At 37.6% G+C, this 11,062-nt stretch overlaps 2 protein-coding genes across 5 annotated transcripts in view; one reads left to right on the plus strand and one right to left on the minus strand.

The window, feature by feature from the left end:
* The window catches only part of LOC100185499 (actin-related protein 2), a gene marked incomplete in the record, with an annotated part of 3,126 nt that extends 555 nt beyond the window's left edge, over nucleotides 1-2,571 (minus strand). The window contains 8 exon segments of the mRNA XM_002122457.5: nucleotides 129-214; nucleotides 561-697; nucleotides 885-957; nucleotides 1,031-1,097; nucleotides 1,419-1,567; nucleotides 1,878-1,988; nucleotides 2,216-2,290; nucleotides 2,423-2,571. Of these exon segments, the coding sequence (XP_002122493.2) occupies nucleotides 129-214; nucleotides 561-697; nucleotides 885-957; nucleotides 1,031-1,097; nucleotides 1,419-1,567; nucleotides 1,878-1,988; nucleotides 2,216-2,263 (671 nt within the window).
* Nucleotides 2,572-3,228: 657 nt separating this feature from the next.
* LOC100183134 (WD repeat-containing protein 20) overlaps nucleotides 3,229-11,062 on the plus strand; it is an 11,034-nt gene continuing 3,200 nt past the window's right edge. For 2 of the 4 annotated variants that reach the window (XM_026836852.1, XM_018814177.2), the window contains exons 1-7: nucleotides 3,229-3,442; nucleotides 3,981-4,112; nucleotides 4,238-4,420; nucleotides 4,876-5,022; nucleotides 5,526-5,711; nucleotides 6,120-6,237; nucleotides 6,413-6,492. In XM_026836852.1, the coding sequence (XP_026692653.1) occupies nucleotides 3,320-3,442; nucleotides 3,981-4,112; nucleotides 4,238-4,420; nucleotides 4,876-5,022; nucleotides 5,526-5,711; nucleotides 6,120-6,237; nucleotides 6,413-6,492 (969 nt within the window). In that variant the 5' untranslated portion in view covers nucleotides 3,229-3,319. Of the gene's footprint in view, nucleotides 3,443-3,980; nucleotides 4,113-4,237; nucleotides 4,421-4,875; nucleotides 5,023-5,525; nucleotides 5,712-6,119; nucleotides 6,238-6,412; nucleotides 7,294-7,538; nucleotides 7,716-8,043; nucleotides 8,524-11,062 lie in introns of those variants that run through there. The other 2 variants (XM_026836851.1, XM_002122595.5) reach the window with 2 other exon arrangements.

Consider the following 11,062-nt stretch of genomic DNA (forward strand, 5'->3'; position numbering starts at 1 on the left):
CGTTTTAAATATCACAACAAAATTGTAGGCAAAATATGAACATGGTTGATATGGTGGGTGAAAGATTAATTTAAACCAAACTTAAGTCTAATAAATCATGATAATTCTAAGAAACTCGTCAAACTTACGCGATATAACAAAGTTTTTCTTTCATCATTCGAACGGTTTCAAAGTCGGCGGATTGGTTGAAGACGTAACCTCGGAGAAGCATTAACTGTGGGGGGGGAGGGTTAGTGGTCTGTATGCAACTATTAGTTAGGACAACACATTCAATTCTGCATGGGTGAGGTCCTACAGTGTGATACCCCGGGCCCATTATCGCAACACCCAGGATAAAACATATTAGGCAACACTTAAAACAGGTTGCGTTAAAGCAATATATAATGTCTTTATCTTAATTAACAAATAAAATAACTCGTTTCATTTTCCTAATTATACCATCAACAAAGTATATAAATATATTATTTTGCATTAATCTCCGTAAGGTAATGGACTACCTCTTGTGCATTCGCAGGTTCCCTGTGCAATACCTCACCATTACAAAATAATCCCCTATTTACCTTAATAAGATATCGAGTGATATCCCTCCCAGCAACATCCAACCTCCTTGTTAGATGGGGAAGCGCAAACCCCTCGTACACAGGACAAATATGGGACACGCCATCACCAATGTCGACTACTATGCCAGTGAGTAAACCTGTGTGTGGGGGTTGGGGAGGTAAGGGGAAAATAATATGGGTAACATCACGTTAAGTTTAAATAAAACACATTATCTAGATTGGGTAATGGGCAACTTTCATTTAAATCGCAGGTCCCCTGTCTTACACTGCCATAAACTCCAAACAAATGATTTACATTGAAGGTATATCATTATACATACCCACCTTGTGCATACAAAGTTAGCACGGCTTGCACAGCGATGTAACAACTGTCGAAGCCATATTTCTCAAACATTCTCTGCAAAGTATAAGTAAAGTTACTGCTCAATCACAAATCTTTATATTTGTGAAGGAAAAAGTTTTGTTCTTACCTGGATAATTTTCTCTCTGTTCTTGGCGGGGTTCATTGGGGGTTCGGTTAGAAGAACTTTAGAGTTACTGTGGCAACAAGAATAATTATAATCATCACGGCTAATATTGGTTGTATGATATTTACATCAATGTTTTATAATGTACATTTTAGATTTTGTATTTCCATTAGTGAACGTCTGCAATGGAATGCAGAAACCTAATATGCGTGCTCATTGATTAATGTGGTGAATGCAATATACTTTGGCTCTGCTTGTTTGTATAGACACCTAACAGCAGGGTAAACTATGTTTGTTTACATGCAAAACTTGCCTCAGGTCTCCCTAAAGCTAAATCTATGCTATCCTCTGTCAACATAAAACAACAAACTATAGCCAACACCAAACGTACCTCGGATCAATGTTGAGCTTCTCTGGTCCAAACGTATAATCCCACAAATGCTCCATGTCCTCCCAGTTCCGTACAATCCCGTTCTCGATCGGGTAATTCACCTCGAGTTGCGATCGTAGTTGACTCGCTTCGTCACCGACCATCAGGTCCTGGAACAAACAAGTCGTGATGACACAATAATGGCCATTGTGATGGTTGAATGATGCATGAATGAAAACTTAAAAAATTATAAAGCAAACACAATGGCTAATATTGCAGGTATAGCAGCATATCATTGTTATGCATGCGTGTCCTGGAACTTTATGATACACAATGTGAAAAACTGTATAATCTTGGTACATCTAGCAGTGTAGCATGGCCTAAAGAGCAGCTTTGACAATCTATACAGTTCCTGTTCGATTCTAAACTTGTATTGGCGCATTATAACAGCGAGCAGTTCTATAATAACAAATCACGAACCTTAATTTCGACTTCTCCATCTTTTGCTGTTGACCTGAGGATTGGACGTCCAACCAACGCTGGGAAAATATGGGCAGGGAAGTTTGAACCAGCGAACCCGCATTTTACAAACTGCAAGTAAGATGTGGGAGTTTAATGTTTATTGTAATTCATTACAAAGGCATTGATTCTATTTATATTATGAATAAATCTTTAGGGCTGAAAAAGTCTTTTTAAAATGTAGTTTCAAAAAATAGCAATGTTCATTAGTAAACATTATATATAATACTTCTTCCAAATATACACATCCATATGTTCATTAGAAACGAACATAAAGTTATGATAATAAACCACCTTACCCCAGTCCCATTATCGCACACTACCACTCTCCTTCCTTGATTATCCATCGTCAAACAAATACCAACACTAGCTACCTGCAACACAATGTGTGGTTATTCGTTATATCCTGGTTTCGGTTGTTAATTCAAGAGAAACAATTTTTTTTGCGCTCGTACAATATAAGTTTACAGTCGAAATTGTGGTAGCTAAGCAAAATATAGACTTACCTAAGGCTAAATGTGAGATAAACCTTCCCAAATTAAAGATAATTTGCCTACCAGGTGTTATAGAACCACGTATAAACAAATTTCTACAACGAAACGAACCAAGCCCTACAGCGACCTTCCGCTCATCTATTCTAATACCAGGTTCCTTGATTTCTAGAGGGCGGTAGAGTGTTTAACAAATAAATATTAATCGTCCCCGATAATTTTAATATGCAATTCATCGGCAGAATGAATATTTTTGTCTTTTTAATACCAATTGTCAAAAACAATTTATTACGCAAAGTATTACAATATAATCAAATAAAACATTTTAAATTCGGTATTATAACAATAGTAGACCAGTTGCACAGTTTAAAACATTTTAAAATGTTTATACAAAAACATTCAATCGCTAAAACTATTTCAAACTTTTATGCAAAACAATTTTCGAAATATTTTAATCAATTTTTGCTTCAGTGTTTCTCTGAATTCTCGCTAGTAGCGACAGAGAGTCAAAACAGGAGATCGTATTTTATTTATTGGGGTCAGCAGTTCAGATTTCGCAAGTTACTGGAATGTATGTATGGTGTTTTATGTATTACAATACACACAACAGTATACTGGGCTGTTGTCACGTATTCTGTGAGGAGAACATTTAAAAGGTAGCCATGTCCGATGAGCAAGTTGCTCCGTTTATAAACTGAAGACTTGACAGAAACATTTGTTTTTGTGTAAAAATTATGTTGTTGTAATGTTTTTACTAAACATTTTGCTAAAGTTAAAAGCAAGTTACAAATTTTGAGTATACTTAACATGTAATTTCATGCAGAGATATTTAATTACTTTGCCTGGATATCGTTGAAACAGTTGAAATGATGTTGCAATGTTGTTAATGTGGAAAACATTGCGTGGATTAAAATGTCAGCTGAAGGAGGAATAAGAGACGGGAATGTGAAAGTTCATTTTAATACAAGGGAGGGCGTTTATAAACAAATGCCGATCTCAGAGTATTTCTACCCCAAACGTGTTCCATTCACACAGGTGGGTTTAAGTTTCTATATATTATATCACAATGCGCATTATCTGCAATATTACTGTTTTGTCACAATATGTTCTGTTTGTGCTGTTTATGTTTTGTATATTAATATTATTTCTGAAGAAATCTAAAAAATAAAAACCTATCAAAATACAGTTACACTGATAGTTGTCAAACATAGGGAACCTCATTGATTAATGTGGTGAATGCAATATACTTTGGCTCTGCTTGTTTGCATAGACACCTAACAGCGGAGAAAAAGTTGTTAAACCGAGGGTGCTAAACCATATGATGTCACCCCTGTTTCAGAAGTATAGGCGCCAAACCTGGGGTGGCAAGTAGACAGGCCAACCCCGGAAACTTCTGCACTACATTTGTCAGTAAACTGTAGAACCAATAAGTTAAATTTGTTTCTCATAAGTGACCAATGAGTGACCAACTCCTTCACCTCCTTTACATAAAGTTAGCTAAGCACCTCATGCACCATGACACATATGCATGTGGTTAATATGACATGCATTATAAACCACCCCAAACTTCCAGGGACCAGCGTCAACCTCCACTCCGGTAAAAACATCGTTTGTGAAAGTTAACGACGGTAAGGAAGATCAAGATTGTGTTTGTCTCACTGTGGGAAGGGAGTTGTTCTACTTCATGTACAAATCAATTAAAGATGTAAGTTGAATAATCATATTTTGCTTCAATATATTGAACAAGCTCCATTATAAGTTATGCATAAACACGTTTTTAACTTTAAAAAATTTATTATAACTACATGTATATATATTTTTTTACCCCAGCATTCCCAACCGTTGGAATTCCTCGACAAACGAACTTACAAAGGTGTCGCCCCGACCTGCCACGATATCAACCAGAAAAGCGCGAACGCCGAAAGTGTGAAGGTCGCTGTCGGGTTTATTGCCGGTCAAGTTCAAATCATAGATGTCGGGACAAAGCAAAGTCTTCAAATCATGAATGAAGATGTAAGTTTGAATTGCATTTAAAAAATCTATTTCAAACTCTGTTAAGAATTCTAAAAATGTACATTGATGCATCATGCTTTATTTAGTGTTTCTTACTAATATCCTCAATATGATTTATGATTTAGATATAATCTATAAATAATTTAAATAAAGCTATTCTGTCAAATTATTCTGCAAACAATAAACAACCTTCAAAACAGTTCATTTGTAAAGAATATAAAATGATTTTTTAAATTCTAATCAAATATATAAGTTGCATAAAATACTGATTTCTGGTCAGTTTCAATGCCAATATTTAAGTAACTTGTCACATTACTGATTATGGTTTTAGTTTTAAACCAAAATGTTTGAAAATAAAGACAATTATGTCGTATATATTGGCTGTAATGTTTGTTCAACTATATTGCTTGTATTTTAATTGATTTAATATAACAAGCTACTTCATATTTGTTTAGAGATGCGTGGAGAAATCTAAAGTAACGTGTGTAAGGTGGTTCCCCAACAGTGAGAACACGTTACTATCGGCACATATAAGTGGATTCATGTACACGTATGATGTTTCACAGCCTTGCCCCAATGTAGTGCCTCAATATCATTCACATGTAAGTACAAACTACGTAGCAATGCAAGCTAAAGGTTTATTTTTCAAGCTTCTAATATTATGAAAAATCCCCAAATAGTTCACCCACAAAGTAACATACGTGGTACATCGTATTATCAGGCACTGTCTCATGAAACTATAACGACGCTCCAAACAATGACTGTTTCATCTTGGCACAACATCTGCCACAGTCGTTTTAATATGACTCATACATGTTTGTTCGTTAACAAATTATGATAAATATTGTGAATCTGGTTTTGATCTTGTGCTCATGAAGTTATTCTTTGTTTTCCACCAAATGGGACGATAAAAGAGAATGTAAGCCTGTACCATCTTACCCCACCCTAATTTTTACCCAAAACTGCAAAAAAAAGCAAGAAAGTAATAAATATAAACATGGGTTGTAACTTGCTATAACATATATATCTTTGTAATGGCATCATCAGTCTCTGCAAAAAAAGCAATAAAATGATAAATATTAATATAAGTTGTAAACCTCGACAGCCGGACAAAGTCGGCGACGGCTATATGATCCACAGCATCAAGGTGAAGAGTTCGACTTCCAACACCAACGGTAACGGGGTGGGGACGGGTAACCCGCTATGCAGATGGACGATGACGACCGATGGGTCAGGGGTTCACAACTTCAGCTTCTCGCCTTGTGGGAGGTTTATTGCTATTGTTACCCAGGTGGGTATTGTGTATAAGCAACATAAGGAGTATCTGGGGTAAAAAGAGGCCTGGTGACATCATGTTGTATTACACCTGGTTTAACCCTAATACAACTTTTACCTTGTTGTTGTTGTTGTTGGGTGTAAGTGACTCCACAAACAAGCAGAGCCAAAGTTTTTTATTTGTTTTATATTTTGTGTGTCAGCAACTGTTATTTTTCTGTTAATTCCTTTTTACTATGTCATCATATCATATGGTTGTGGCCACCTTACCAATGTAGAATAAATTCCAATAAAATGTCATCATGTATATTTGGTTTTGTTAAAAGGAATCATTATTTTTATATTGTTTATATTGAGGTGACAATCTTAAGGTAGTGTTTATGTCGAGTTTGTTTCTTTAAATTTCGATCATTTCTATTTCCAGAACGGCTACTTACGAATCCTTGATATAAACACATACGACCTACTTGGTTGCATGAAAAGTTACTTTGGTGGTTTGCTCTCTTGTTGTTGGAGCCCTGATGGTAGATACGTGGTAACAGGTGCGTAATGTTTGTGAATATGGGGCGACTTTGTTAAAATGCAGTTACACTTATAGTGGTCCAACGTTCAATTTATTTTTACAACCCCCAACATTCCACCATAAAACCTTGGTGCTAAAAGTCCTAAAGCATAGTATGTTGTTACCACTGTTTAAAACCTTACATTGTTATATAGGTGGAGAGGACGATCTTATTTCGGTGTGGTCGTTCTGTGAGAAGAATGTCATTGCGCGCGGTAGAGGTCATAAATCGTGGGTGAATGACGTCTCGTTTGACCCCTTCTGTTGTTCCATACCTTCCGATGCCGACATGAAAAGTTTCTACGGGATACCGAGCCTTAGTGAGGTGTTTCCGGACGTTAAGAAGTCGGACTCGGTGAATAATAATTCCCCCGGCGGTGTGGAGGGGAAAGTGGAGAAACATCATGAACGTTTAAACGGGGACGTATCAGTCCCTATCAGCGCGGTTAAACGGATGCGCACGTACAGTAATATATCAAAGTTTTCAAGGTTAAGCATCGGGTTGGACAGCGGGGCGCCAGCCGTGTGCTACAGGTTTGGCTCCGTTGGCCAGGATTCCCAGTTGTGTATTTGGGAGTTAGATGAAACAACTTTGTGTTTTTTTAACAAAACCGTGGATTGCGGGGAAAACTCTTTAACGCCATCGAGCGATTCGTTCCACGCAAACAGCGAACCGTTAACTGAAAGTTTAACCAACTTACCGGAAATTAACGGGGCGTATGGAGTGGGGCATAACGGGGGAAGCACCCAACACGAGAACTATTTACCCAAAGAAGTGACGACGTCATCGCGGTCCAACAGCACCCCACACTCGATAAACTCAGCCAAGATCAAGCGCTCTCTAAAACATGACTCGGAACAACAAATAACAAGCGGAAAGTTTTTAACACTGGGTCCGCACGACCGTAAGAAAGCAAACAAGGAACATAAGCGGAACCTCAGCCTCCCACACTTCGGGTTCAAATCCTCCTCGAGCCCAAGCAACCAGGGGCCACAAAAATATGGGTTCCAGCACAGGAAACATCAGCCAACCAAGGTAATGCATTGGTGTTGTTGTTTTTTGTTGGTTTGCATGACTTCTGTTTGTGCCAACTATTGTTCTACATTATTTCTTGTTCACTTAGAGGTATTTATGGGTTCTACATTATTTCTTGTTCACTTAGAGTTATTTATGGGTTCACGTTCAAGGCTTGTCGCTGCCACCAAAATAACACAAGTTAAAATTTATGCAAAAAAAGGATTGTTTTTACTTTTTGTGTTTTTTAATTAATTTCAACGTTATTTCAGACAATTGTATTCGGTACGCCACGGTGCCCGAAAATGGCCGACACTGCGATATTAGAACCTTTGGTTTGTAAGAAAATCTCCCAAGGCCAAATAACTTGCATAGACTTCATGTGGGACAGCGTGGTAACCACGTGTCAGGACGGGTTCATACAACTGTGGAAACGACCAAATGTGAGTGCTCGGTTGGGCTTTTTATAGTTTCTGGTGTTACGTATGCATTTCCCAAAGACATATACGCCCACAATGGTAGCAGCATTGGGCTGCAGCTATGCTAATCAGTGTGCCATCCTCCCGTACAAGTTGTCATTATAGCCTTTCTTCCACATACACATGCCAGAATAACAACTGCACCAAAGTCTTGGACAAATAATATACAAACACCCGCAGCATCAGATGTGTTACTACCTATAAATATGGCTACACCATACATACATACCAACACCCAATATAGTAACTACTGCTTTACTCACATTTGTGATAACCTTTATATTCCTTCCAGAGCATCCAGTCCCCACTAAGTGAAGGTTCCAAACCAAGTGGTACGGTTGTATAAACAATCATTCAGATTATTCTTCAAACAACAAGTCTTGCTCCAATGTGCCTTTACCATGTACAGTGATTGTGCAATCCTGGTCCATAGAAACAAAGATAGGAATTGTTGTTTCCCCAACACATAATAATTGTCATTATGATGAATCTCCCCATGTTGTATTGCATGTGAAAAGTTTCCAATAGTTTTAGCGCAAGCTTTGTTTTAAAATCGTGGAAAAACCAGTCAACAAATTAATTGTTCCACACTGTTATGATTTACGTTCGCTGCTGGTGTAATGTTTAATTTATTCTACCAGCCAGCACTGGCTGATATTTTTGTCAAGACGTAATTTATATTAACACGAAAATGATGAAATTTTTATGCTTCATCATGGTATCGTGTATGATGTTTATGCGTGCACTTGCGATTAATACATATGAATAATGAAGGAGGGATGTTTTAGTAAAACTATAAGTTGATAAGCTTCCAATATTTGATAAAAATTGGTTGTCAAAAATGTTAACATATGTTAATATAGTAACAGTTTTTCTGTTTATTAAGAAACATTTCTTTTAATGGTTGGGTATTCCATACATAATGTTTCTGTATGTCTGACAGTTTGAAAACCAATTCATGACCACTGGGTTGGAGCAATTTTTAGGTTTTCCTAGTCAATGACACATACGCTTACAATGGTAGCAGCGCCGAGCCTCGAACCTCCGTATCCTCTGGTTACAAATCTTATACAGCGCGCAATGTAAACACGCTTTCAGTTTACATTCATAGTAGGCTAGTACACAATGGTAGCCGACACAAAATAAACATTACGCCGCATGAATCAAAAGGTATGTTTTGTGTCGAATATTTGTTGTGTTTCTATGATTGTAATATTTGTTTGTATCGAAACAGGGGAATTCTTTATGCACGAAAATGAAATTAAAACGTTTTGTTTTTTATTTTTCATGTTTTCTTTTAATTTTAATCGTTTGGTGTGTAGCGTCGTCACATAAAAGACGAAACAGGTACTTTATGACTATAATAATAATTTTATATCTGTTCAGTTGTTATTGATATTCTTTAACTGTTCTTAGATTAATATAAATTAAACGTTTATTAAATAAATGTAACTTATTTATCCTCGCATGGCGGGCCAGCGAGAGTCGTTATAACACGGGTGTTCTGTTTCATACACCTCGTGCCCGGTTACAAGTTACCACGTATGTAACTTATTTATCCTCACATGGCAGGACAGTCGTTATAACACGGGTGTTCTGTTTCATACACCTTGTGCCCGCTTTTGAGTTACCACGTATGTAACTTATTTATCCTCGCATGGCGGGGCAACGACAGTCGTTATAACACGGGTGTTCTGTTTCATACACCTTGTGCCCGCTTACGAGTTACCACGTATGTGGCTAAAAGATCTATTGCTTAAACTTAGTTTATTTCAGACCTACTAACTACACAATCAACGAAACACCAACAAAACACATAACAATCGATGGAATATTCCCTTTACCAACACACAGGGTGTATCCCAATGTAAAGAGCGAGGATTCTGTTATTCCTATGCGATTCTTTAAAAATAATTTTGGAAAATCTGTTCATAATTACAAGTAAGTAGGATTGACTGTGAATGGATGTAACTTACTTCATCCTCATGTGTATGAGAAATCGACAGTAGTTATAACACAGGTGTTCTGTTTCATACACCTCTTGCCTGCTTGCGACCTGGTGTTTGTTTGTCAGGGTTTAAGCAACCATTAAGTATCTTTAAAACAAATAAAGTTAATATTATCTTCCCAAAGGACACATACATCCATAATTGTGCAGCGACAAGCCTTAAACCTGTTACGTCTGGGTTATAGGCAGGCATACCAACCTTTTTGCCATGGCTCCAGTTTTTTCAACAGCCCTTATAACCCCCTCCCCCCACACAGATGGTTACACAACCCACACACAAGGTGCGTAGCGAACACGACGTCTCCGGATATCTTCCTGTTGGTGGCAGTAGCGAGCGCATCTTGGGAGTTTGAACGTCGTGACTTGATCCGGAAAACTTGGGCGACTGTCAATCAAGTTTCGGGGAAGAATATTGTCTACGTGTTCTTTGTGGGTGAGTTGGTGTGATTCATCTCGTGTGTGATGTCAAAAGAACATATGTAACTTATTTATTCTTGCATAGTGAGTCTCGTTGTAATAAGAGTGTTGAAAAAAAAAAGTATCAGAACCATTTTTTGTACTGGATACTTTCCAGTGTTATTTTGTGATGATGTCATACATGATGATGTCATCCATTCACAGGTAACGACAGGAGGAACAACAAGTTGGAAATGGAGTTCAACGAACACCATGATGTTGTGATGGAAGATTTTAATGAAACGTACAAAAATCTGACTCTGAAAACTCAAGGTTGGTTCGTATGAATGTGACCTGTTTATCCTGGTGTAGCTGGGCAACGACAAACATTATAACACGGGTGTTCTGTTTCATACACCTCGTGTTCGCTTACAAGTTACCAGGAATGAAATTTTGTGGGTGATTGTTTTCTGTACGGCTGATAATTTGGACAACCCATTAGTGACCACAGGGTTGGAGCAATTGCCGTCTTGCCCAAGGTGACATTCGCCCACAATGGTAATCTTAACTTTCTACACCACAGGCCAACTGAAGTGGATCACGTACTTTTGCCCGAACATTAAATACGCAATACACGTTGACGATGATGTGTTCGTAGATATCAAACAAGTCGTTAATATGTTGGTTGAACAAACTGATGATAACAGGTGTGTGGGTGGAATATCATGTGCTTTATACGGATGGGATGATATGTATTGTTTTCTGCTTGTGTAAAGAAATTATATTACTGTGGGGTAAAATGGGATAAAATCCATTGGTTTTGTTTCAGGAAACTTTTCTGCGCCAAATTATTCCAGCCCAAAGTTCGACGGGAAGGAAAATGGGAAATGAGTCGGAGAGATTATCC

Source organism: Ciona intestinalis, chromosome 11 (assembly GCF_000224145.3).
Source record: "Ciona intestinalis chromosome 11, KH, whole genome shotgun sequence".
In the NCBI taxonomy this organism is placed as follows: Eukaryota; Metazoa; Chordata; class Ascidiacea; order Phlebobranchia; family Cionidae; genus Ciona; species Ciona intestinalis.